The sequence below is a fragment of the Oculina patagonica genome, chromosome 5 (genome assembly GCF_052425735.1).
Source record: "Oculina patagonica isolate OP01 chromosome 5, crgOcupat, whole genome shotgun sequence".
Lineage (NCBI taxonomy): Eukaryota > Metazoa > Cnidaria > Anthozoa > Scleractinia > Oculinidae > Oculina > Oculina patagonica.
In genome coordinates this window covers 13,610,085-13,637,383 of record NC_135762.1, presented here as the reverse complement: position 1 = coordinate 13,637,383, position 27,299 = coordinate 13,610,085, and the positions used below count along the sequence as shown (strand labels likewise).

The 27,299-nt window shown below is 36.5% G+C and overlaps 2 protein-coding genes across 2 annotated transcripts; one reads left to right on the top strand and one right to left on the bottom strand.

Moving 5' to 3' along the window:
- Nucleotides 1-3,180: 3,180 nt before the first annotated feature.
- Nucleotides 3,181-5,356, top strand: LOC144655705 (uncharacterized). The gene has a single exon (XM_078516005.1). The coding sequence runs from the start codon at nucleotides 3,553-3,555 to the stop codon at nucleotides 4,072-4,074; it is 522 nt and encodes a 173-aa protein (XP_078372131.1). The 5' UTR covers nucleotides 3,181-3,552; the 3' UTR covers nucleotides 4,075-5,356.
- Nucleotides 5,357-7,873: 2,517 nt separating this feature from the next.
- On the bottom strand, nucleotides 7,874-27,088 carry LOC144655590 (maternal embryonic leucine zipper kinase-like). The gene is made up of 23 exons (XM_078515878.1): nucleotides 26,774-27,088; nucleotides 23,209-23,258; nucleotides 22,708-22,743; nucleotides 21,679-21,795; nucleotides 21,347-21,400; nucleotides 21,134-21,223; nucleotides 20,812-20,838; nucleotides 19,802-19,901; nucleotides 19,298-19,332; nucleotides 19,088-19,186; nucleotides 18,833-18,869; nucleotides 18,608-18,639; nucleotides 18,242-18,340; nucleotides 16,522-16,608; nucleotides 15,700-15,791; nucleotides 15,154-15,193; nucleotides 14,404-14,653; nucleotides 14,228-14,309; nucleotides 13,709-13,844; nucleotides 11,177-11,269; nucleotides 10,407-10,510; nucleotides 9,899-9,993; nucleotides 7,874-9,248 (listed from the first exon to the last, which is right to left on the bottom strand). The coding sequence occupies exons 1-23, from the start codon at nucleotides 26,838-26,840 to the stop codon at nucleotides 9,166-9,168; spliced, it is 1,905 nt and encodes a 634-aa protein (XP_078372004.1). The 5' UTR covers nucleotides 26,841-27,088; the 3' UTR covers nucleotides 7,874-9,165.
- Nucleotides 27,089-27,299: the final 211 nt, after the last annotated feature.

Below are 27,299 nucleotides of genomic sequence, written 5' to 3'. Positions count from 1 at the left end.
CCAATATTCGCTATGAAACTTAATGTTTTAGGAAAAAATTACTTCTATGGATTTAAATCGACAAAACCATAGCTTCATAACAACCAAATATGTATCCTGGGCATTATAATTTAAAGTTACAAACAACCAGGACTGACTTTAAAAACTGTTTAGCCTAACAGTATTTCAAAAGCCCATATCGTAATCTGTTTCAATCTTGTTCAATTGTTGTCCATCCGTACCTTCTTTCGTATTTGCTGTGAAATGTTCCTTAACTGTTCTAAGTGGCTATTTTTATATTTCACCCAATTTGGTTGCCATTTTCGGATGCCTAAATTTGGCTTAAATCCGTGACACAGTAATTTTAATTAATTACTACTGTTACTAGCAATCTAGGCTTTCTCAAAAAAATTTTTATCATGATGCTCAAATTTTCATCGATTTCTAATCACAGAATTTCAAAAAAGTTCAAACAGTAAAAATGGAAATAGATGATGGTCGAATTTATTTCTCCGGAAAATTTTCTAAGGCTGGCGTTATGCTTTACAAGTTTGGAAGGAGTACGAAGATGCTTTTTTCCGACCGGCGAGAAATTCCTTCGGGAAACTTCGTTCTGTTTTACTTTTTTTCATTGACTGAAGAAAGAATAATTCAATTTTTTTCCGTTTTACTAATTAACTTGTGCAATAAAACCCCCGCTGTATAGTTAAATCTTCTAGTTTCTAGGCCTTTATTTTCGTCGCGGTCAACCCGTTTCGGGTCATATGGTCCGTTCGCCCCCGGATACCACACCGAAACGAGTAGTGACGTCAACAGTACCGTGAAGGCCTGGAAAAAAAGCCGTACAGGAACAAGTTTGTTAATTGAGATGTAATCGTCGAGCGCAAGGATCTAGAATATCCTAGTGTTTGTAACCACTACAAAGGGCTCTCAAATCAGACATTGATCAGTTAGTCCATGCGACAAAACACGCTCCAAACAAAAAAGATTTTGCTTATCTGCTTTTCTTGTCGTCACTTTAATAATAAAATCGCTCTGAAGTGAAACGACTGAAAATCATGTCGGATTGCGTGGGTATATCGGTATAGAACTGACAGAAACCGAAATAGAACAAATAACGAGAGAGTTTGTAGTTGCTGGTCTTTTGTTTTTCAGGAATTGATTTTATGAAGCTAATTTAATAGATAAGAGAACGCCAGAACTACTAGTTCCTCATGGTAATGAGGTATTAAAAATGACGATTTATTTCACTCTGGCTCACTCACTCACTCCATTCCGATATCAAACCGCAATTATTTTTAACTCACAGCTTCTTGTCCGTTGTTTTTGATCAACGCGGTTTCTAGCGAAAAAGGTTTCATGTAGAAGGAAAAACTGTAGCCACATTTACCTTCAAATGACGACGACGTTTCACAATGCGCTCTTTCTTACATAAGAACGTTAAGCCCGATTTGACCAAAAATTTTGACTGATTTTAGCGCAACTGGAACGTTAACGGTTTTGGACACGTGGCTTTGTTTATCAAACCAAAAAAGGTGAACGCATGTGATCACATTCCAGAGCATTCCAGAACAAGTAATAAAAACAATATTTTTTTTATTACTAGTTGTTCTTTTTGTTTATCGTGTTTATAGAAAAACAACAAAAGTTTGTCCTTTGCTGTTGACAGAGAACGCCAGTCGAAGTTGCGATTACCCACTAGTTAGAGACAGTTTTAAAACAGAAATTTAACAATGATATTCTCGAGACTTCGATTGCAAAAAAGAGTAATCGCCTAACATTTTTATTGAGAATTGATGTACATGCTTACGTGGAATTTTAACAGTGACGATAAATCGACAAAATAAACAACATGCCACAATGATTGTACACTGCGAACAAATACACAAATAAATTTACCTTTATAGAAAAAAAAAAAGAAAAATTAAAAAAACGAAAAAAAAAAAAACGAAAAAAAAAAAAAAAAAAATAAAAAAAAATTTGGACAAAAACTAAAAAAAAAAAAAATAAAAAAAAAAAAAATAACGCGAATTTTTGAAATTCGCGTTAATAAAATGTATCTTTAATTTCCTATAACAAGGTAATTTTATTGAACGTATTTTCATTGCTTGTGTTCGCTGCACCTAACAGAGGTCGAAGCAGATCTTCGGCGAGTTCTCGGCTTAAACGATTGTCTGTCGGGAAAACCGATGTTCACTTGTCACTTTTATTGCCACGATTCAGGGCAAAAAAAAATAATTAGCCCTTATTAATTCCAAGTATCAAACAAATAAAGTGGGCAGTTAATTCTAAAACTACGTAACTAGATTCATCGCCTTTTAAAATAACTTTGAATATTACGCCATGAAGAAACAAGAAATCTTCAATAAAACAAAGGCGATTTTGAAAAAAAAATGTAGCCTTCATTTAAAGGTAATGTACTATTTTTGCTCTAGTTTTCGATAACAGAAACTGCGTGGTTAGAAAAAACTAAACTATTCTGTTTTCAAATATAGTGTCACGAGAAATAATAACAAAAATGTTTATCTGGATTATGGCCCGCGTAAAAACAAGTCTGTGGGCGAAATGTTATTACAATTACAAAACACCGCACACCTACTTTTAAATATTTTAAGATAATTTTAATCGAGCCATCTCACTATATGTCTGGGTTTATTATGATTGGGTGTCATGATTGGGTATTCGAAAAAGCCCGGTTAAAGTGACAGTGCTGAAAGTATGTCGTTGATTTGAAGTGCTAGGTGACAGATAAATTGCGAGATATGAAGGATATTTTGTCAGGGTGAGAGATATGTGATATATAGTGTCAGAGAAAGTACTCTTAGATTAGTGATAAGCCGTCAGATTTGATTAAAATTGATATAGCAAGAAAAAAATGCCGATCACTTTTTATAAAGGATGTGTACTTTAAATTTCTTTCAAATTTAAAATACTGACAATTTGGTGTTCTTGGGTGACAAAGGCAGTCTTTCACATGAAGGACCACCTAACACAACTAAGAGTTGTTTGATATCTTTTGCTGTCATTTCTTTGCTCGATCACAACTACCTGAACAGAACTCGGCTTTTTATTTACTCGACAACATACGTAAGTAAATACGAGAGTTGACGCACATTTGAGTCAACATTTACTTAGGTCTCTGAACTTATCTCCCGGTCGTGCGACATGGGCTTGTCAAATTAGCGTTCTCGGTCACGTCGCGAAAGTTAGAAAGTTTGCGAATTAGATAAAACTAAAAGGTTTTTGGTATTGTTGCTTCAGTTACCGTTTCTGTCAAGCGAGATTTCGCCCGGAGCCACTCATCCAGAAAGACCTCCTTTGATTACTTTTAAGGAACTTTTTAATTCATTCTTAAGCGCCCGGATTTACGTAACAATAACTCTCTTGAACAAGAGGGAAGTCATCTGGCTTTCATATCAGAAACGCTGTGGTAGTTCTCTCGTGCAGTGCTTACCGATCCAAAATAGCATTCTGGTATTGTCTACAATTTTCATAACACTGACTGTGTTTTGAATAACCAAGGTTACAAATCCAAAGCAAACGAACTGAAGTGTGTATTCTGAGGGCGCGCAAATGGCGACCAGAATGGGGCGTCTTAAGGATCGATTCTTGTCAAAACTTCGCCGACCTTTCCACTACAAGAAAGTTCACAAGAACAGAGATGGGCTCGATGAATCTATGATTAGCAGCAGTGATTGCGGACAAACCCACTGCGAAGCAACACCCAAGAAAACCATCGCCTATAACTGTCTCAAGGCAGACCACAACAATAGCAACAATAATTCAGATAGTCCGTGTTTTCAAAGAGGGCTTCTTTCTGTCGAGGAAACCGAACTCGAGGATTCCAACGATAGCGGGAAATCAGAGACTACAGAGGAACTGGAAGAAATTACACAAATGAAGCCTTTGCCAACGCAAACGCGAAGACGTTCTTCGGCTTTTCAGAGGTTAATTAACTGGGTGAAGCCAGAGAAAAGAAGACATGCAATATGCGAGCAAATGGAAAGAGAAATTGAGACCAGGGGAGTGAGTTTGCGGCAGTATCGAAAATTCCTGGCAACAACTTACATCTTGTACGATCTAAAAATGCTCTGAAATAGCTCAAATGCATCAGGAGAAACTGTGCTTGTGAACGCTCTTGAGACCGAAAGCGGACAGAATAGTGATAAATTTAAATACGAACAACGAGGCTATGAGCCACTGATGAACAGATTAATCTTGCTAAGTAGCTAAATTAGTCTGCGGACAATTCCAAGAGAAATGTCAGGAAACGAGATCGAATGTTCGTTTTTAAAAACATTTTGGACAATACGTCCCAGATGGAAAAGCGGAAGATTTGGAAATTTAAAAGCAACGAAAACATTTGTGGAAACGAATTAAAAAATAGTGGTATCTGATAGCATATTGGACCTCGTTTTAGTTCAACTCATAGAAAGGTAATAAATTTGCATTTAAAAAATGATAACATCCCAACGGAGAATTCTCTAAAAGAGCTAGAACTTTAGGACAAAAATATAAACCTCATACTAGCAAAGCGTTCAACAAGCAAAAATAAGACTGAGCAACCGCTAAAAACCCACAAGAGGGTTTTGATCAAATTAAAACGGAACGACAAGCGCTTCTTTTGTACCGGTAGCGAATACGCTTCTACAGACGTTTCTTTTGATTCAAAGTTGGAGCGTGCGAGATGTCACAAACGATGATTTCTCGGAAGTTATCCATAACAAGCAAAGATACTTATTGTAAACACAGAAGACATGTTAATGGCCTTCAATTCTTGACAGCCTCAAAGAGCAGCTGAAAAAACGTTCACCGAACAGCCCCGAGGAATTGATTAGAACGATTGTTAATGGACTTCACCTAGCAATGCAGCCTTGATACAACATGAATACCCCAACTGCGACAAAAGTATAAAAGAATATGAAAACTTTACGTTTAATTAAATCGTGGGCCACAATAAAGAAGTCTGATTTACAATATAAAGGATTTCCACATATATTCCGTCTACGTGCGCTAACTAAAATTTCGCCAAAAGCTCTCAAGTGTAAACGGTTTTTTTCCTTCCTCCAAAAAAAACTTCTAGAAAACGTGCACTCATTTAAAAATAATAAAAACTCTTAGCTACTAATAATAATTTAGATCAAAGCACCAGCCTGTATTTTACCGAAAGCTAAGGGAGTGGTTTTCTTAAAAAATAATCATTCAATTAGCTATTATTTGATTACTTGCAAGGTTAATTTCCGATGTTGTTTTAAATTTACAGACAAATCGACCGATCAAGGTCTTGTTTATATTTAACATAAAAATCGCGACAAAAGGTAAAGGCGTTTCTCCTTTTTGATACTGGAACAACGAATGGAATACCAAGATCAAGGGAAGTTTCGATATTGGAGTTTCTTTCTATACCTTTTTGTTCAAAGCTTGATGGCATTTTTTTAGAGATTTATCAACAGCTCTTGCGGGTACGAGATTTCGCCGTTCAACTCGCCTTTTGCCTGAGACAGAGCGTTACAAAGCGAATGCAGCGTAATTTTATTTTTATCAGACTCTTGTTCGTCTCTCAGCAAACCTTGAAATGAATAGGCCATTTCAGAGTTACCCTTTGCCTGTTTCAAAACGTGCAAAACCACGTGCAAAACCATTTAAATGGAAATGGGTTTGACCTACAGGTCCATTTTCAAGCAAATCAAACTCAATGGTTTCGCAGGCAGACTCGTTTTGAAACAGAGGCAAAGGGTAACTCGGAAATGGCCTATTTGCTGCAAAGAGTGCAAGTCTTCCATCGACTTCCACATCAGCGATCTGTGGTTTTTTATTTACGAGAGTACAGCTACCACCTTTGGAACAGCGATCCCGACGTGCCATTTGGCGTCCAGTCAGGCAAACAATTTATAGCGCATAAGGGTATTACCCCCCGAGAATTTTTAAATTAGTAATGAGGAAAATATAGGCTGTATCGCCCCACGCATTTCAAGGTACTAGTCATTTATTTTCATCAATTTAGGAAATCGAAAATGACAGCAGTGAAATTATATAGTGCGACAGAAAAATTAGGGACAATTTCGACCCCAAGTTCCTTTCCGGCTTCCCTCGATAGAAAGAACCTGGAACGAGGATGCCAAAAAGTTTGTGACGCCGCCATTTTGACGTCAAACTAATATTGCGAGCCTGGGGACGAGCTAGTTTGGTTTCGAGGCTTGAAAAGAAAAAAAAAACAGACAAAAGATATCAATCACATTGAGGTTGAAGGACGAATGGACAAATAAATAATATCTTTTGTTTCATTTGCCAAACCCTCGAAGCCAAGTTGGAATGTTATATCGAAATTGGTCTATTTGGCGCTGTTTTGCTCTATTTCTGCCGATCTTTGCTTGGTTTTGAACTTTCGCTTGCTTGCAACTACCAAAACAAGACTTTGTAGAAATACGTCATCAACATGGATTTTGTTTGGCCGACAGACGGCTTTCGAGCGGGGAAAAATCAACTGCGTCTATATGACATCTACTTAAACCCGAAACGAAACGAAACTTAACCTAACCAACAAATAAAAGCGAATCGCAAGCAATTCGCAGTGAAAGCTTACCATTTCGTTCGGGTTTGGGAATGGGAGGCGCGGTGGCCTAATGGTTAGTGCACCGGACTAGAACGGTCCGGGTTCGAGCCCTGGCCGCGGTCACTGCGTTATTCTTGGGCAAAACACTTCACTTTCAGAGTAGGCTTGTACCGAAAGTGCTCGTAAAAAAGCATTAAATGCTAAAAGAAGTGCTCGTTTTTTGCCAAAAAAGTGCTAAAATAATGCTAATTTTTTTAAAAAGTGCTCGTGGGTTACATAATAATGCTCACTTTTTCCCGTTTTTTTAAACATAGAATATTACATTTTTCAGATTTTCAGTTAGATTTTTCAACAATAAAATATAACGATCAATGTTTGATGTCAGAGTACGCTCTCGAGCTATCTCTGCCTTGGCTGACTTCCATTGTTCCTTGATGACAACGTGGATGACGTCATCTTGGAAGGAGTGTGATGGACTGGGTTTCTAGAAGGCAATCACTGACGTATCAAACCGATCAAACCTATTCCCCAGGCCTCCTCGGCTCCTTTCACTAAAATGAGGGCATAATGCATCTTTGGATGCCATAAATGAAGTCAGATTGTGCTTTTTAACACAAAATTATACAAATAATCAGTCGAAAATCCAAAATAATGCTAGCAGTGCTATTTTGGATAAAATGTAAAAAAAATGCTCGCGAAGCCAAATAATGCCAAAAAAAAAGTGCTAGCACTGTCGGTAAGAGCCTATCTCAGAGTGCCCCTCTCCACCAAGGCTTATAAATGGGTACCGGCAACATAATGTTGGGGAGGGGGATATCCTGCGATGGACTAGCATCCCCATTCAGGGGGGGGAGTAAAAAAATATGCTAGCCGCTTTATTCTACAGAAACAGGGATATGCTCCGTCGAGTATGCACCACTTGGCTCGAGGCTTCCCCTTAAAATTCCGGTTATAAGCCCTGGGCTTACACAACTTCGTAAGGGGTTTTTGGATAGGCTTATAGTAACCTGAGATCATGCCCTCCCTCCCTACTTGGAGGGCTTATAAGCGGAATAAAAAAAAAGTTTCGAAACGAGCTAAGGCAGTGTTGATTGAAATACGTTTTTAGGTTAAGTCATAATAAAGCAACATTTTGCCCTGTTCAGTACTGTCATCCAGCAGAGTGGGGCATATAATCAGATGTATTTTTTGTCTTCAGGTAATGGGCCTATAAATATAAAGCGAGGGGCTTATAACCTGAATTTTTTCGGTATACCCGTCTAGGGGCGCAAGCTACACGAAAACTGTCGTTAGATAAATGAGAAGCAAGTAGTTTCGAAAAACAAAACAAGGAAACGCAGAAACCCTTATTTCAGTACATTTATTTGCATTCTCGAGCGTGGAATATAACTCATTTTTTTGCTTCTATTGTTTAAATTACCCATTACCCTTGGAAAATACTATACATTGCACATCGTCAGAAACTGTACTAATATCAACAGCTTAAACTAAAGACTACTTCCTGTAATGTATCTAATAACCCATGAATTTTGATTACTGTACAGAGATGTTCATTTCCAGTTTATAAAATGTACATTTTCCAATTAACGCCCGATGAGTTGCATCTACGAGGAGACGCTTCTACCACTCTCTCATTAACACTGGAATTTGCTACTGGCCAGTATGTTATACCGCACTTATTGAATGTTATATCATGAAATATCTCTTGAACGTTTTCAACTACGCGTATACAAAGAAGATTCAGCGAGGATTGGAAGCGGTATACCAAAGATTTAACTTTGAAGTTAGGCAGGAAAACACGGCTGCGAGCCTGGCTGCATTGCCATAAAAGCAGAGTTGCCACTTTCTAAGAAAACAAGCAAGTGCCTCAACTTTTCACTACCTAGCAAAAGGCAATGATCTTATTTACTGCAAGACCTTAACACGACTACTTAACATTGGACAAAGTTCGTTTCAAGTATAAGAAAGTAAGTAGTAAAATTCGTTTCTTAACCAATCAATCCTACTTTGTAACATCAACTCTCTCTTACTTTCGGGAAATTCCGATTTCCTGCGACTTGGAAGTCATTTTTGTCAGCCGCAACATATATAAAAAAATAACACTGGCTTCAAAGATTTCGTCCCAATATGATATCTGCGTAAGAAAACCGACGCACTTCGTCCTGTTCCCAATCTGAATGTGGCGAAATACGACAACGAAAAAGTCAAGCTTTTCGCTCTGTTGGATTACTTTCATGTAATAATGATCTTATGGCGTTCAACGGTATATTCTTTCAATATGTATTTAATCCATACTCTGCTATTCTAAACGCAGAAATTACGATCTACACTAGGCACGATGACAATCCTACACTTGAATTATGTACTGTTAAATGTATCATTGCTTTTTAACTCACATTTACAGTCAAATTTACATCATGAAAATATTAATTTTAATACTAGTCTTATACTAAAACTGCTAAAATACCAATTTTGTACATTGGACAACTATTTGTACGCCCTGTTGGCCAGGTTACGCGATCTCGCGGATCTCCACGCAAGTTCAGTGCCATTTTTTCATCCATTTTTATTTCTCTTCATTTATGGAAGCCTTGACCATTACAAGCACAATTGCGTGTAGTGCACGTGCATTTTCATAGTTTCGCTGCGGATAAGAGTTCCTCGCAGACTTTCTTGTAAGCCCAGGTATCTCCCTTCATACGCTTTCGACGTATACCTGTGAATGAACAAACCACAGTTAGCGCTTCTTCAACAAAACGACACAAAACAAAGATCGTTTTAAAAGACTGCAATTTTAATATGCAGCTTACCTAAACAAGCATTTGTCTGCATAGCATTTCAAAGACTGAAGTTACAAAACGGGGCTTCCTTTTCTCCAAACTCAGGTGACTGTTCACTTTTTAAAGAGCAGTTTTCGCAATTTCACCATTGGTTTTCTCTATAGCTACTCCAATGAACGGTCACTGCTCCAAACGCCACCTGCTTTTAACCTACAACGACGCCAGTTTCTTTTTCCAGTTCCACAACAACCGGTGAAGGAACTGAGCGTTTTTCATTTTCGAAGAAACTCGAGACAACAAACACCTCTCTGTTACTTCACCATAAGATTCTTTATATTATCTTCGCTGTTGCAAATCGTCAAATTACACTTTTTAGCATCCTTGCCGTTCACGTTTTAACTTTTTATATTTCGTGGCAGTCAGAATATAGCTTGATTGTAAACAGCGCTTTCTCCCGATAAGGAAGTCAAACAGCCATTCTAGATCGAGAAGAGGTCAACTTTAAAAGTGCGGTGAAACGGCTAATGGAAGAGTGGTGCCTAAATATTTTACTAGAAGCCGGGCGAGGGAGAGCACTATTGCATACCTATCATTTCCATTTTGGGAATAAGGCAGACTTCCATTTCGAATTCAAGAAGAACTTTTCCTCTGTCGTCTATAGATTTACATCGAAGAATATACCTGAAACGACAAAAAGCCAGTAAAGTGAGTAGGTACCTAACCAACAGGGGGAGGCCTACTCTGGGACCCAAAATCGCTCAAAGTCATGGGGATAGTATAGATATTCTCTGTAACAATGCTTTATGGTGTACCATGATGATTCCCATGTACATGTATACCACAACTGTACTTAGGTCGGTCACCTAAAATTGCCTAAAAGGTCACCTAAAATTGACTAAAAGGTCACCTAAAATTGCCTAAAAGGTCACCTAAAATTGACTAAAGTCGCTCAAAATCGCCCGTAATTTTGGACAAAATAAGCTTAAATCGCCTAAAGTCGCCCAAAGTTACGGCGACTTTGGGTCCCAGAGTAGGCCTAGGGGGAGTCAAGTATACCGGCATCAGTGGGTTTTATTGCACCAACAAGCACATACCCTTTCTCTTTATACATAATTTCTCTGTCATCTAGAACTCTCTTCAGCTCATCAAGAACCTCGTCTGAGCTTCTCGTCGAAGTTGAAGACACATTATAGAGAGCCTGCATAGATAGAAAGAGAACGTTGGCATAAATATATCTTCAAATGAATACTTTTTTGGTCATCCACCTTCAACTGTAGTTGATAACCAGAGATATTTTGGATAGTTGCAATAACAAATGCTGTAAATAATTTTTACTCATGGTCCAAATTAACTGTTTTTTGTTGTTGTTGTTGTTGTTGTTGACCTTAAAATACGTTCGTCACCGTTAAGATGGGCTCTTACTTCGTGTAGAAGACACAGTTTACCTATAACAATAGAGAACAAAAGGACAAAAGAACGAGGATTATAATAAAAACAATAGGTTTGCGAGGCAGTGTTCTATTGTGACGTGTTCTGTGCTTCTACACGAAGGAGCCTTAAGATGTGTACAGCAACATTTTTTCAAGCAATAGCGGTCTAAAGGTACAGTAATAGGAGCAACATTTTTTTTCACCTTGTCTCGCAACATTGTTGCATTGCAAGTTGTATAGTGTTTGCGCGTATTACCTCCCGTGTAACTAAAAGTAGATATGAGTTCAAATTTGTGTAACATGTTACCACATCGTGCAATACGGGTAGTAATACGCGTAACAACACTTTACAACTTGCAATGCAACAATGATGCGAGACAAGTTGAAAAAAAAATGTTGCTCTTATTATTGGCCCTTAGGCATTATTTGTTTACCTTGACTTTTCTCGGCCCATGTCCCCCGAGTCCTCTCGGTGTAATTGCCTCCACAATTCTGTTTAGTCCATCTTCAATGCTACCCATAATTCCCTGTAGAATAGATATACGTTTCAATATTATTGTTGAATCATCATTTTACTTCAAACTCGCATGAACAATCAACTCCAATATCAGCTAAATATTTCCGTAAAAATGTTCTGGACAAAACAGTTTTCAGTTCTTTTACTTCATGTTTAAAGGCCAGGAAAAAGATAATTACTTTGACAGAGAAGAGTAGGCTTTACTTCCATTTGCGTTCATCCATGAAGCGTGACGAATTTATCGCGTAGTTTTACTTTTAATAACCTCAACGGTTTTGTTTGTTTACGCATGAGCTATAGGATAAGTGGAGTTTTTTCTAAATTAAAAGCCAATATCTTACCACTAAAGTCTTTTTACTACTCTGTTTACAACTTTGGTTGTTCGATCGCAACACATGGGTAGCCAGGCTTTTATTCAACCGAGAAGACCTGGATGCTAAACTAATTTGCATTTGGTGTTACGGCGAATAATAAAAACACTGGGTAGGAAAAACTTTTACTGTTGCTAGGAGATTTTGGTTTTTGGCCAATCACTAAACTGAACAAACAATGGGTATTGTTTTTTAATTTCGTGTTGAGCTCGTAAGATCAACGAGCACTCTCAATCCCCTAGTGAGGTATGAAAAAGGCGACAAACTTGAGCCTTTCCCCACATGGACGAAGAAAGGTTTGGCAACCGGAAATGAATTGTGGTTTATTTTGGAGATGTTCGCAACTCAACGGTGGAAAAAAAAGTAAATTTCGGATAGTTTTGTGATCGTTGTCGTTATTTTTGAAGGTTTTCGCTATGGAGTTGTCTTAAATTGCCTAAACAAGCAACGAGTGACTTTTTACCGGTGCAGCATGAACGGGAAAACACAGGCGTTGAACTCTACGCGTGTGTTTGTGTGGTCACAACTTACAAATATGAATATTCAAATCTATTCACTAATTGTTGCTGTGAATATTTAAGCTTCGAAAAATCGGCTTTTACGACTGAGGTTTTGAAATAAAATAAATAAGAAAAACTTCCGCATAGGGTGAGTTAGTTTTTATGCAGGTTTTTTGACGAATTTAAGCTTGTAAGAGCGCTTCTTTGTTTAATGTTTTCGACTCGTATATATAATACAATTATTTACATGCGGCGTGCAATTTATTGTCGTCGGAGAATCCACTACTGTTTCTGGAATGTAGCCGATAAAACTAAATATTTCTCTCAACATTAGAACGTCAGATTATGACAGTAAAATAAAGAAAAGTAGTAAGAGCGGGCGAGCCCGTATTATTTCAATTTACTTCAAAGGTGATGTAAATACACTTAGTTCTTAACTCCAATTCATAGTCGCAAAATTCAACCATTTAATTAAGCAAGACTCCAACGACTTCGGGTAAACCCATGTTCACCTCATCCCACTCCCTGTGTGAATGAATGGTTTCCTTTGTATAACCCCCAGGTGGGCCACCTTTACATTCCTTATAAGGAAAATGGCCACCTTTGGATCTTACGAGCTTCACACGAAAGAAGGGATTATCTTCCTACCCATGGTATTATACACATAGTCCCAAATGCAAATTAGCTTAGTGGTCCACATGTAGGAATACCTACCCCCAAAGGCATGAAATGGTGCTTTTTTTCGGGGAGTGGCCAGGGGCACTCCAAATGCAAATTAGTTTAGCATCCAGGTCTTGTCGGTTAAGATAAGAAAAAGATAAGAAACTTTATTTAAGTGTCAAAGCCTTATAGCCTGGAAAATAAAACCATACTAATTAGGGGACACTGCTAAAAACTAAAAGCTACACTAATACTAAATATAAATACAATAAAAATATATATAAGTCATATAAAAAATGTTATTATAATCTATGGTGTAAAAAATGTTAAAATCTTATAATAATGTTTTGACTTGAGAGGCACTAAGTGCAGCATAGGATGCATCCCTTACAGCCGCTGTCCATTAAGGGAGTTATATCTTTTTTGGAAAGGATAAAAAGCCTGGTTACCCATGTATTGTGATCGAACAACGACAGAAGTAAACAGCAGTAGTAAAGAAAAGACTTTAGTGGTAAGATATTAGCTTTTAACTTAGAAAAACTCCACTTATCCTATAGCTCATGGTTAACGTGTCACTTTTGACCAAAAAAACGTTTGCGGTCAGGTCGCGACATTGACAACGTTTTGGCGCCATACGATCATATTTGCGCGCTTTCTTCGATGAAAGTCTGCTCAGAAAATATTATAGCAATGGAGAGGAGAAAAATTGATAAGTTTGGAAAGAATCAGGAGTCGCTTTAGAACAAGTTTTTCAATGCTTGATTTATTTGTCCGCAGTGACACGTGCTCATATAAAACCGCTTTTTTTTTAAAGTAAAACTACGCGCTAAATTCGTCACGCTTCATGGATGAACGCAAATGGTAGAATCTGTAGCGCTTTGATTGTTGGTTTATTTATTCATCTGAATGACATCTCACCCTTGAGCTCCATTTGCTTGTACTAGAAGGCGTGTCCACAGAACCGAACCTCTTCCTTCCGATCGTGAATGGAGATTTAAACGGCGTCTTCTTGCACGTGGCCTTGTCTAAGTTAGTATCCAGCGACTGTGACCACCTACAATGACAACGCATCTATGAATTTCTCCTCAAGAGAACAAGTCCTTCGGTGACAGCTAGGTTGAAATCGGTTCTCTTAAAATATACTAGAAGTTATTTGTTATATAGATGAGCACAACGAAGACATTAGGAGAACGGCGGTCGTCGGTCACTATTCGCGGGTAACAGATCACTGTTACCCCTGACGCCATTAAATCATTATTTTGCTCGCTGAGAGACTATCGCGGGGAAACAGTTTTATTTTTTTTTATTGTTTTCTTATACTTTATATTTTTATTATCCTATACTATGCCCATTTACAACACAAAAACAGACACTTACATGTGGACCAAGCGTGTCTGCTAAATTGCCTGAATATATATATACAAATAGAGTACTTACATTTTAGCTTGAGAAATTGGTGTAAGGTCATTACTACCAAAGTCATAATCTGAGTGAGACATCGGTATTTCAGCAGCAGCGCCTTTGGAAAGAAATGGGTTTCAAAATTTTAAACAACATCAAAACAAAGAGGATAGAAATCTGCATTGCACATGTAATTCAGTACAAGCTCGTACCTTTAGCAGGCGTTTTCCTGGCACGTGGTGTGATTGGGGCTAATGGTGGCGGCATCTCTGTTGGTGCTTTTTTCGTTGGTGTGGAGGGCACACTGGAAGGAAGGGTCCCTGCTCTGGGCTTCCTCAGAGGTGGTTCCACATTTTCCTCCTTGTTAAGCATGGCCTTTCTGGCTTGATGCTCAGAATAAGGCATGGGTTTGGGCGGACAGAGGATGTATTCTTGGTTTTCTGAGTTGGGAACATTTGGATGCTGGAAAAAGTTGGGAAAATCACAGCATTACAAAAAAAAAAATCGTTGCATCGTGTCTGGCAATGTTACTTGAAGTAAAACAAATTAATTGATTCAAACCCAAGTTCTGTTCTCCGAGAGAAAGAGCAGAGAGTGTTTGGGGTTTGGAGTTTACATGTCCACATATATCACTACAAATTTCTGTTTTGCTTTTGAGTTAAAAATGTATGCTCGTTTTGTATGCTAATAAAAAAAACTAAACAGAAATGCTGCTACTGCATTTGTTCACTTGAAATGTACAATAGCAAAGCTTAATTCAATCCTGTGAAAAAAAGCCTCCTGTTTTTGTTTTCTTTTGACTGCTTTTTAATTTTTACACTTGCCTTAGCAAGATGGGTTTAAACACGTTTTGCGCACTCAATGTAAGTTAGTTTGAACAGGGATTGAAGAACACATGAGTAAGTCAATTTAAAATATCCAGCACATTCTTTAATAAGACCTGTTTCCACAATTAGCCATACCTCATTCTCTTTGCTCTCAACTCGTTTCCTTGTCTTTGCCCTGTGAAAAAGGGTTAACAATGTAATGCAATGCCATTTGACTTTGTTAAAAAAAAACTGTTACCGTAAAGATCCATGTATAAGCCGCACTTTTTTCGTAGGTGCAGCTAATCTACAGAAACATCTCTTTAGGTTAAATAAAATTTATAAAAAACTTCTTAAGACGTCACATCAAAAGAGCATCCAAATTTAAGATATTGTGAACTCAAACTAAAAAGGAAGTACACTGTACGACAAGTGAAATTTTGCTTTCATAAGACTTAATTCATAGTAAACATTGCAACAATTGCTGTGTCAGTGTTTTGAAACCATGCATGTTTGCCCTTGTTTGTTTACCAACAGAACTTCACTTTTTTTTTTTTTAAATTTGAGCTTCCAAATCGGGGGAGGGGGGGGGGGGGGTGGTTTATCTATGGGTGTGGCTTATACATGGAACTTAACGGAAATAATTTTTTATGCAAGATATTCTCAACAAGAACTGCAGGAAATATATGACTAACAACTTACTTGGAATATCTTGGCAAAAGCTCTGGCAGTTGACCCTTGCTTTTCTTCTTGCACAGAAGGAAATACAAAGCTGTCACCTCATCGTACTTCCACTGAAATGAACAAAAAATGCACATACTGTCAGTGGCATCCATTTTGTACAAGTTTGTAAGGGATGTTTCAATTCACATGTATATGAATAATTATGCACCTTTAAGTAGAGACTAATATTGACAAACAAGACTTACATTTCTCTTTTAAAGAAACACAAACAGTAGAAGTAAACTGAACAGAAAAGGGATAGTTTGGGGGAGAAAATAGTCTCATTTTTAATACAAGTTCAAGGATAAGTCATGCCAACTGTATCTTTGAAGTTGTGACTTTTATCACAGAAAAACACTTTTAAAACTGCTTAGTACTAATTACAGTGAATAATAGTACTTTATTCATCATTAAATAATGCATCCAAGTCCGAAAAATTATTTTATAGATTAAACCACTCGACCACTGCACACCAACTTTTTCCATAAGTATAACAGGGCTGCAAATAAATTTTTTCACTTGAAAGGACATACATGTCCGTCCTACTAAGAAACCATCTTGGTCAGACAAAACAAAATTGTGGTCAGACAGATTTTTATTTATCCTTTGGTAAAATGATTTATGATCAAAAAATTGTTCGGACATAATGTCCGACCACATTTGGGATTTCGTTGGACAGGAGCAAATTTTGGGTGGCCAATGTCCGATGACCGACTGTTATTTGCAGCCCTGGTATAAGCATATTATTTATATACTAAATGTACATTGTAAACCTGTATAAATAAACTAGTTGATACTGACCTCTAACACTTTCTTCATCATGCCATCCAGCGAAAGGTTGTAATATGACGCAAGCTCTAGAAGAACATCTGGGTCAGGCTTATCCTTCTGTTTGTAAACAAGTAATTTATTACAGTATTAAATTATTTTACAATAAAAAGTAACAAATAGACCTTATCAAGGTTTTTGACGCCATCTTGACGAGTAGGCAAAGTGGGTAGCTGGGCTAGAAAGCGTTCAGTTACGTTTTTAATTTCCCATACATTTGTCTATATTTTTCGGTTTGCAGGAAAAAATATAGAGAAATGTATGGAAAAATTGAAAACATAACTGAACGCTTTCTAGCCCAGCGCCAACCTTCAAACTTGGCGAATAAAAACTTTTGCCAAGCATCTTAACTTTACAAGTCATAAGTTGTCCAGAATTCAATTTTTGTAGAAGATATTTGCCATTAGATTCCCATACAAACACTGTAATTTCTACCCGCTTTGCCTACTCCTCAAGATGGCGTTGAAAACCGTGATAAGGTCTATTAACTGCAGTTGTACATGTTTATACAAATACAGGGTTCTCCCTAGTTTTCAGCACAGCAGGTAATAAAACTTTTTAAACCGGTAAAGAAATTCCGGTAAATCCCAGCCGTTTTCTAGTCTACCTACATGAAACAGAATGTTGTCCAAATGCTGGTCGAATTTTATTTCATGACAAAGTTATTATGGCCTTGCAGGTATACAGGTAACAGCCTACGAAAAATTGCCTAAAATCTTCTGTTTAAGGAGATACATTTGCTGTCGCTTACATGACGTACTACTTAAAAAATTGGCGGTCCTGTTTTCTCTTTGCTACGAATTGCTGCAGCTCTTTTTTTCTTTGCTTCGAATACTCAGCATTCACGACAGCGTTGTTACAAAGTTGTATTCTGAGTGCTTCTTTTAACCTATCATCTTGATTTTGTTTTAAACACTTACGAACTTATGAGAAGAATTTGACATTGAAAGCTGCCTTTGTCTTCACCACGCGTCGGCTACGGTCAACTAAGCAATCAACTATTTTCTGCATTTTGCATGTTTTTGAAAACTGAACTATTATATGTAAGTAATATTTCTCACTTCTGGAATTATTTTTACTTCTTTGCCTTTGTAATTGTTTTTATTTTCAATGGACAAAGTGAAAGGACAGCAAGGATTGCTGCCACTTCATTGTGGAATCGATCATGGAAACTGTGCAACAACAGATGTGCACTTGCCGCAAAGTGAGAAACACCTGCAAAACTTGCTCTTCCCTCAATATCAGCCCTCAGAGATTCGGAAAGCGAAGGGAAAAAAGAATATTGAATACTAGCACAAATTTGTAAATGAATGTTGCATTTGTCGCTGTTTATTTTCAATCTGTTATTTTATATTTTCAATCGATCTACTTCGAAGGTGAAACGAGTGGTGTTACTTTGTTATTTACCTGTTAATTTACAAGATATCTTAGCGATTCTAGGCAGTAAAGAGTCGTGTTACAAGCGGTAAATTTTACCGGTTACCGCCTGATAAGGAGAACACTGCAAATACATGTACATGTGAGCTACAAACAAAAAACACATGACTTTTTGTGCATTGTACATGTATTTGTTTACTAGAATACTGGCATTATTATAACATTTAAACTTGCATAAATTTATTTGCAAATTTTACTGTCAAATTACATCATCATCAGTAAAATCAAAGGAATTCACATGACTTTGTATATGCACCTTTACGCGACTTGTCCATCTCACAGGTGCTGCATAACCCTTCATCATCCATTCATGGTTCAACAGCTGCCTGATGGTCACTCGCTTCTTGGGATTGACCTATAAGGAAATTATAAGTCGAGGAACATTATTAATATACAAATTTGTAACAAGCAAAATATTATGGTTACTTCATACAGTATACAATGTACTGTACATGCATAATCAACAGGAAAAAATGGCATAACATGTATGAGTTGAACCATGCAATGCAAATGTCAGAATTCAAAAACAATACATGTACATTTAGTTAAGCAAGTCCTATTCTTAAAAGTGTCTGACAAAGTTATATCGAGTATGATCTTTAATATCTTAGTGCAAGCCTACCTGCAACAACTGGCTCAAAATTTTCGCACTACCTGCAAATTAAAAACGTACTTCAAAGTAAGCAATGCCATCTTGAATGCAATCAGATAAATAAATACTTAAAACATTAAAAATAAACATTGGAATAACATAACAATGGAAAAAGAAAACAAGATAAACAACAAGGAATAAAAAGAAAACGCATTGAAAAGTGGAAATCAAGTCAAGATTGCAAAGGTAATTTACCTGGGGAAAGCCAGTCTGGTATTTCATACTCTCCTTTCTAAAAAAAAAACAGTAATTAAAAAAAATATATAAAATTAATAGATAACTACATGAAATGTACATGTATGTTAAAAAAGTAACAGCTACTGTGCACTGCGGATTTGATTCACACACTGTCCCTGTGTAATGCCTGGAGCCCAATCGTTTCTCCATTCCAATCCGATACATTTCTCCCATGTTCTCCAATGAAGAATTATTTCTATGCTTCTCACAAACCTGAATCAGTTTGTACAACTTGAAGGTGTTGTCATCATCGAATGGCAGAAATCCACAGAGAAGAGCATACAATAACACTCCCATACTCCACAGATCCACCTTGGAACAGGAAATGGATGAAAAAATAATCAGATTTAGAAAACACCAAAGTGTTCATGTTGTTTACTAGATCCTGAGTCACAGTAATACTAATCTTATAGGAGCTCTCACCTCATTTCCATGATATGGAAAGCCAGATATTAGTTCTGAAGAAAACAATTATTTCAAAAATGTTAAAATAACATGCAGGTTACTATAATTGTAACTTACAGTACAGTTATTTAAAAACGCTACAAAAAAGTGGAGTTTGGAGGCCTAGGGATTGCTCTAGAGGTTATATCTTTTTAATTGACTTCAGTTAACTTGCACATGGAATACATATTGTAACTGATTATTTCAAATCTCCTTGTAAACCTCTTTTGTTTGTCACAATTTCTAGGAATATTGATGACTTTATGGGAGATTAAGCGACAAATATTTCTCTGTCTTGTACACTTTCCTTGGAAACATTGCCTACTACCCGAGTCTGTTTGTACAGAAGGACAGACAATCACACAACAACCAAAATTTTTCAGCTAGATGGGTTTACCCAGTTTTCTTAGGTATTTCGGCTACGCTTGTGTATGCTGGATCTCCAGTGAAACAATTGTCACAAGACTGGCTGTGTAAACTTACCAGGAGCTGCATATGCGGGAGACCCACAGCATGTGTCCAAATGATCTGTCATTCCACCTCGTGGTTTAGCTACTAATCCAAAGTCAATCAGCTTGATGTTCTGTATACAATTAAGGCAGAATATGTCTCAGGGTTCGTAACCTTTTGAGCTTTTGAAATTCCACGACTTTCCATGACTTTTCAAAGTTTTCCATGACCAAAATTTGATCATTTTTCTTGGACATTTTAAAAAATTATCCTGTTTCGTGTACGTTTTTACCCTTTTCTTCACAAAAAATAACCTGCCTAATTTAATTTAATACCATTTTCCATGACTTTCCCTGACCCGCACTTTAATTCCATTGTTTTCCAGGCCTGGAAAATGAAATTCTAAAATTCCATGTCTTTCCAGGTTTTCCATGACCCGCACAAACCCTTAACAAATTAGATCCATTCCCAGGTTCAAAGCAAAATTAATACTGCCAAGGTAGACCTGTTTAATCTGCTGTTTTAAGGGGATACCGGCCTAGGAAATGAGGCTAAAAAAAAAAAACGGAAGTGTCGAGGGCACATCTGGACAGCTGCTTAGGACCAAATCTACAGAAATAGGCATACTAAAGACAAATTCTTAATTGTGTTAAGGCCGATTTACACGGTACGATTTTGTCGCATGCAGCATGCTTGCGACATGCTTACGACACGAATTGTGTCGTGTAAATCAAACCTACAACTTCCAAGTCATGTCGTAGGACTGTCGTAAGCATGTCGCATGCGACAAAATCGTACCGTGTACAAATCGGCCTTTACATGTATTTCTGTTGATAAGGAAAATCTTTTTAGTTGGGAATAAGGCAATGAACCAATTGCATGTTAAAATAAACATTTTGAATGTTTTCCTTCAAAACACATGCATGTGCAGGCAGAAAAAAGGAAAAAACATTGTATCAAAAAAGAATAGAAAAATAAATGTTAATAAGCTTTAATTTAAAAAATAATACTCTCTTAAAAAAAACAGTTTATTTTTTTCTTACTTGATCTTCATCAAGAAGAAGGTTCTCCTAAAACATAAACAGTAACATAATTAGTTAATGGTTGTATATATAATAATATATAAACTGAATTTACATGTAATTTTACTGTACATTTACAGCCAACTCTCGACTTGCGGACACCCCGCTATTACGGACAAAATCCAGATCCCTGACGAAAGAGGTTTGACTGGAAATGACTCCTGCTATTACGAACTCTCACTATACAGACACTAAACGACACCCCGAGCTTGTCCACTATAAAAAGAGTTGCCTGTAGTTAAATTGCATGATTTTAAATCAAAAAATCAAATGAGAGACTTACTGGTTTAAGGTCTCGATGAGCATAACCTCTGTCATGAATATAAGCTACTGCAGAAACTATTTGTCTAAAGAAACCTCTGGCTTCCTCCTCCTACAGTCGATGAAGGCAGTAAAAAATAAAACAAATACATGTACATGTATTAATTACAGTTAAACTTAATTTTAAATGGGTGAAAAAGAACAAATCTTCAAGTATCATATGAGATAAAAATACCTTGAGTTTATCCTTAGCAACAATGTAATCAAACAGTTCTCCACCTGGTGCATACTGCATAAAAACAAATTACAATTAACCTCCCGTTTTCTTCTTCCACTGACATTATCATTAAATCATTACAAATTATTAAATTATTATAAAGATGTCTTGGTGACCAAGAAATTAACATGCCACTAAAACCCTGAAGAAAATGTGTTCTTCTCAATATCTAACTACTTGACTTTTTCTGGATAATAAACACAACATGAAACATGAAAGGTAAACAAATACATTTAGTACCCTTGTACACATTGAAGAGAACACTGACATGCAACAGAAGAACACCATACCTCCATGACCATGAAAATGTATTCATCTGTCTCGATCACGTGATAGAGTTGACACACATGTTGTTGTGTGAGATTTTTCATAGCATCTATTTCACGCTGCACACGTGGAAGGTCTGACTGAAAAAGTCAGTAGAAAGAAACAACATTAATTTATTAACTATACTAGTGGTAACCACAGGTTAGAAAGTGCGGGCCTTGACGCACTTAGACAAGGTACTGGTAGGCAGTGCCGATAATTATAAATAAACGACTGAACAAGGAGGACTGAAATGATCAAATGGACAATAGACAATTATTCTGAGTAACGCGTCACACAAGGATTTTTAGCACGCGGTGCAGTGTGAATTTAGATGTGATTTTTCTCAGTCGGTAAACTCGCTATGTTGTCAGTGTTATAACGAATTTCTCGACAATAACCGTTGTTGAAATCATTTGCTTTACCGTGGTTTATCTGTGATACAATGTTCTCAAGAGCAACACATAACGCCTTCAATGTCACAGAAGGTTTATCTAATGTGACAAGCTGTTTTTAAAATTATCGCTCTTGGAGAACAGATTTTTCTCTTCCGGTGTTACGACAAACTGTCGTGATTAACACATTTTCGCATTCCGATCGTGCTTAGTGGAAGAACAAAAATTTTCAACTTCCGGTTCGGTCCTGGTTTATAAATGTGGCGCGCACGCGTAAAACGCAATCCGCTGGTCACTGTCAAGATTAGGGTTACGGGCCTCTCTTGGGCCCGCAACTAATACTCTACTGTGGACAAATTTCTGACTGGCCCATGATGTACAAAAAAGGCCATGTAACAAAATTTACTTGACAAACAGTTTTATATTTAATTGTTATGGATCTAATGGTTTTATAATATACACTGCGTTTGAATGAATTTTAAAAAGGTCCTGATTAACAAACAAATATTTAACTAAATATACAGTGCATGCACGCTGAAACACACTTGGTACAGTGTTAAATATATCCAGAGTATTAATTGCAACTTAATTTACAGCACAAGAAATTAGAGTACTTACACCAAGTTCTTTCTTGTTCATGACTTTTATTGCAACCTACAGATTTAATTTTAAAAAAAATAAATTAAAATAAAAACACAAATTACATATCACATGTAAGTAAACAGACTCAATTGAATATTGAGCAATAGTGCCAAAATGTACCCATGATATTTTCTTAGACTGAACAGTCGAGATCATGCTTTATCTTTGTAGGTCTTAAAATTGAATGACAAAAAAGGAAAAGTACTGCATAATTTAAATTATGTAATACAACTAACATTACAAATACCACACATGCAAAATAACATGTAATATGTACTGTTAGTTATATTTATGTAGGTTAACCAAAAACAGTAACTGTTGCCACCGACTTTAAACCTGGAGTTTTCATACTGTCATACACCATTTGCCCAGTTGGTGCAATCAGAATGAGTGAGTGAGTTCATACAATCAAACAATACCATGTGCATTATGTACTGTATGCATTAATTAAATTATGAAGATAACATTTGAATGTACCTTTTCGCCCGTCAGCTGATGAATAGCAAGCTTGACCTTAGCAAAACCACCTTTGTAAGAAAAAATGAAATTGTTCACAAATAAAGTAATGGTAGCAATAAGGGAACAAATACAGTAGCTGTACATGTACATCGCGCAAGGCAGACTAACTGGAAATGCAGTGTCAAATCTACATCTATTAACATCGATTTTAAGCCACTCATGTTCTGTACAATGTAGATTGAGAAAAATCAATCACAATAGTTCATTTACTTTATTATTTATTGATATTTACTGGGTAATATTTTTATTTTAATATCATAGAAATTTCAACATTAATTTATAATTTCACATGTGAAATAATAAAATTGCCATGGCAACACCTAAAGTTGCAAGCGTAATTTGTCACCTATGATATTAAAATGTAATCAAATGGTATACTCGTGAAATTAGAAAATAATTTCACTTGCATTTTGTCAAAATTCTTATAATTTCCCTCACCTAAAGGCTCGGGAAATTATTAGAATTTTGACAAAACGCGTGTGAAATTATTACCTAATTTCACTCGTCACCATTTGATTACCCATACTAATTTATTCACTTTAGGGGGAGGGGGGAAGGGGGAGTGGGGCATGGATCCCAAGCTCCAACTTGGTTGGTATTGATTTACATTATGAACCCACCAAAATATATTTAATGATGATAAATACAGATGCAATTATTCAAAACTCTAACCACAAAACACCACATCAATACCAAAAAATAGTCTTAAAACTCTCCAAGCTTTAAAATGTACAATGTGCATGCAAAGCGTTATTACCCGTAAAATCAACATGTAAAGGTCACCTTTCATTTTTGTTTTTAAATTTTTATTCCATCATACTAAGTTGCAATTTGCATACATCATAAGTCAGTTATCATACATTATTATATGGCTACAATAGTACGCGCGCTCTGATTGGCTGCTGAGCGGGCATTATTTTCTTGTAATGACCGGGCATTATAAAAAATTTTCTCGGCTCGGCGGTTTTTACATGTTTTTTTGAGTTGTGAGTAAAAGTTACTAGCGCAATTGCGAGAACGACAATAAATACCGACAAAATGTAACTATCTTTTCAACAACTGAAAGAAAAATATTAGCATACCGATACTTCTTTAGTATGAGCGACGAAGAGAGCCACTGAGAGCGAGAGCGAGTTTCACCTCGGTGTTTTTTTAGATATTTCAGTTTAGAATAGCGCTAAAAGGCCATATAATAAATAACTTATTAACCTCGTCCGTTCGGTCATTACAGGGCAATCTCAGACCTCGGCCTTGATGTATTGACCTCGCTATCGCTCGGTCAATACATCAAGGCTTCGGTCTGAGATTCCCCTGTAATGACCTCACTCTCGGTTAATAAGTAGTATATATTTGCCAAGTGGTCCAACAAAAATTTATTCACAAATAAAAAATAGAGAAAAGTCAAATAAATATTATACTTTGTCAAAAAGAAAAAAAATTGCTCATTCTCACAATACAGTTTCTGGCAATTAGTCTTATGGGGATTCGGTCAGAGTGCCCTGTTCCTGTACTGTGTTTTAAAGGAGCTAAATGTACTGAATGTCAACAACCATTTTGACATTTCCTTCCATTTGAGAATAATTTCATACATACAGAACAATGACTTTAAAAAAACGAAAACACAGCTTCTTAACTCCATTTTACAATTTGCTTGATTTTTTAGTTCTTTTTTTTTCTTGGCACAATACCATTTTTGTAAATGATACAAAACACAGTACAACTCCCGATAAGACCAACATTAAACAAAATTCTTAAACGTAAATAATCTCTGAGTAATGAGTAAACAAATTGAGCATTTGAACAAATAAAGCAAGTACAGCCACTGAAATTAATTGAAATTTAATTAATCAAAGGCTGCAATGTAAATGAATCTGGTATTGACTGGAGATAAAAATGTAATCAACTCAACACAACAGAAGTTGGAATTAAGCCAGACAAATTTTATCTTTTAAATCCTCTTTGTTTTACTTCATACTTATTTTAGGTGCTAATGGAGTCTCTGTCATGTGTTATGTATGTTTTTGTTCATATAAATTTGTTTTGGTACAAATTTCCTTTTAAACCAGTTTAATTTTTATTTTTCTTTGTTTTAGATTAGACTTATGAACAGGAAACAAAAGGAAATTTGAAAAGACCGGTTTGGAAAATTTAAAGCAAAAAATTAAACTATAAACATGGATGTATAAAGCATCACACACACTAAAAAATCGCTTGTGGAGCAGTTCTAAAGATTAAAAATTGCATTGCAGGGCTGTATGTAAGTAATATGTTGAGGATGAAAAGGCCCTATCAATTCACGATGCACATGTATGTGCAACGTTAGGGTAAAAATCTGTAAACCGTGACCATAAATACATGCTGGAACTTTGAAATTTGTACTCTTGTCTAAAGAAGAAATCAATGTGATCTTTTATTTCTGGAAATAATTTCTGCATTTAGTCGTTTTGTTGCTTCAGGGATGACTGTTTCGGACGTGAGGTTGTAATGCAAAATATAAATTAGTAATTCTTTCAACTTCCGAAATATTTGCAAATTACGGAAGTACTGTCAGTTTGCATATAATAACAGAAGTCAATTTTGGTGATAGCCTTGTCTTTATCAAACAAAACATTTGTACAATTTGAAAACAAACTAGTTCGTTCAATCAAGTTGCTGACAATCGGCTTTTGAAAGAGAAAGTCAAACTGATAACGCCGTGAGAGCAATAACATCGAGAAACCTGATATTCACAAAAATATGTCATTTATATACCTCGCTGGGTTCGCCCAAATTTGCCGTATTTTCAGTGCACGTATTTCGTGACACCCGTGAACATGTGCGGGTGGATCTTCAAGATAAAAATCGTTTCCTATTGATTTTCAGAGAAACGACTTTTTCGAAGAACTTACAACGACAAATAAATTTAAGTGCAACCGTAAATCGATGTTATTTCGATTCGCCCACGTTTAACCTACTGCGAAAATATTGTTTTGCGGTATTGGTTTACCAAAAAACAAATGCCTCGTTATTCAACAAACGTGGGAGAAAACTATGTTGATGACCAACAAAACGGCAACAAGTATTAAGCTTATATTCTATAACTTCCTCGCTGATTGAAATTACTCTTTTCATTCACGCCGAAAAACAGGAAGATGCAAAGGCCGGACAAGTAAAGTATTCAGCTAAAAGTTTAATAACTAACTGAGCCAAAACTTAACGAGTATTATGAACGTGATCACTGTAGGAGGAAAATTTGAGCGAAGCCAATGAACAATATAAGCTATGCATTAAGTAGTTAGTTTAACACAGCTTTAAGCATTACAAAAGGAATCATATGAGTCTTAAAGAAACACTTTGCATCATGTACTGTGTATAAAAGAAGAGTTAAGTACTGTTCGACTTGATTCTATCAACGGCGAAACGTCGCAGCAAGAACTAATTCAGTTGATGAATGGACTTTTGACTCGATCAATCCGTGTGATATTTATCGAATTGCAAGTTCTGAATAATCTTTTATCTAATATCTAATAACTAATGTACTTACCGCTTCCAATGGTTTGCCTCAGCTCATAAAGCTTGGTAATTTGTGAAGGAAAAGCAGCCGAAGGCATGTTGAATTGAAATCGAACGGAAAGGAACCTGATCGAACGACTGAACGGCGTGTCCACTCAATATCCAGACGCAAACCACACGCTACGTTATGAACTAAACCGCACTGCTAATAAACTCTTCCACTAGAAACTCGGAAACTTGAAGCTCCAGCGATAAAACTACTAGGAAATTTGTAACCGTAAAGCTCCAAACCTTGCTCTGGAATTGTCTGCGGACCGTCTGCTCTGGTACAACAAGGATCTCATTACAAGTTTGAATTTGGTTGATTGACGCTCATCAGTGAGTTAGCCAATCACAGCGCGAGTTGGCCACCTTCACAAATAAAACGGTTTAGTCGACCCAGTCCGCCATCAACTTTGCTTTGTTTATTTTACGAAGTGTAAACGAAAGCTTGATTGCGACGGAGTGAATTTTGACAGGTTTAACTGTATTTCTCCGTATAATCTACTGTATTTTTT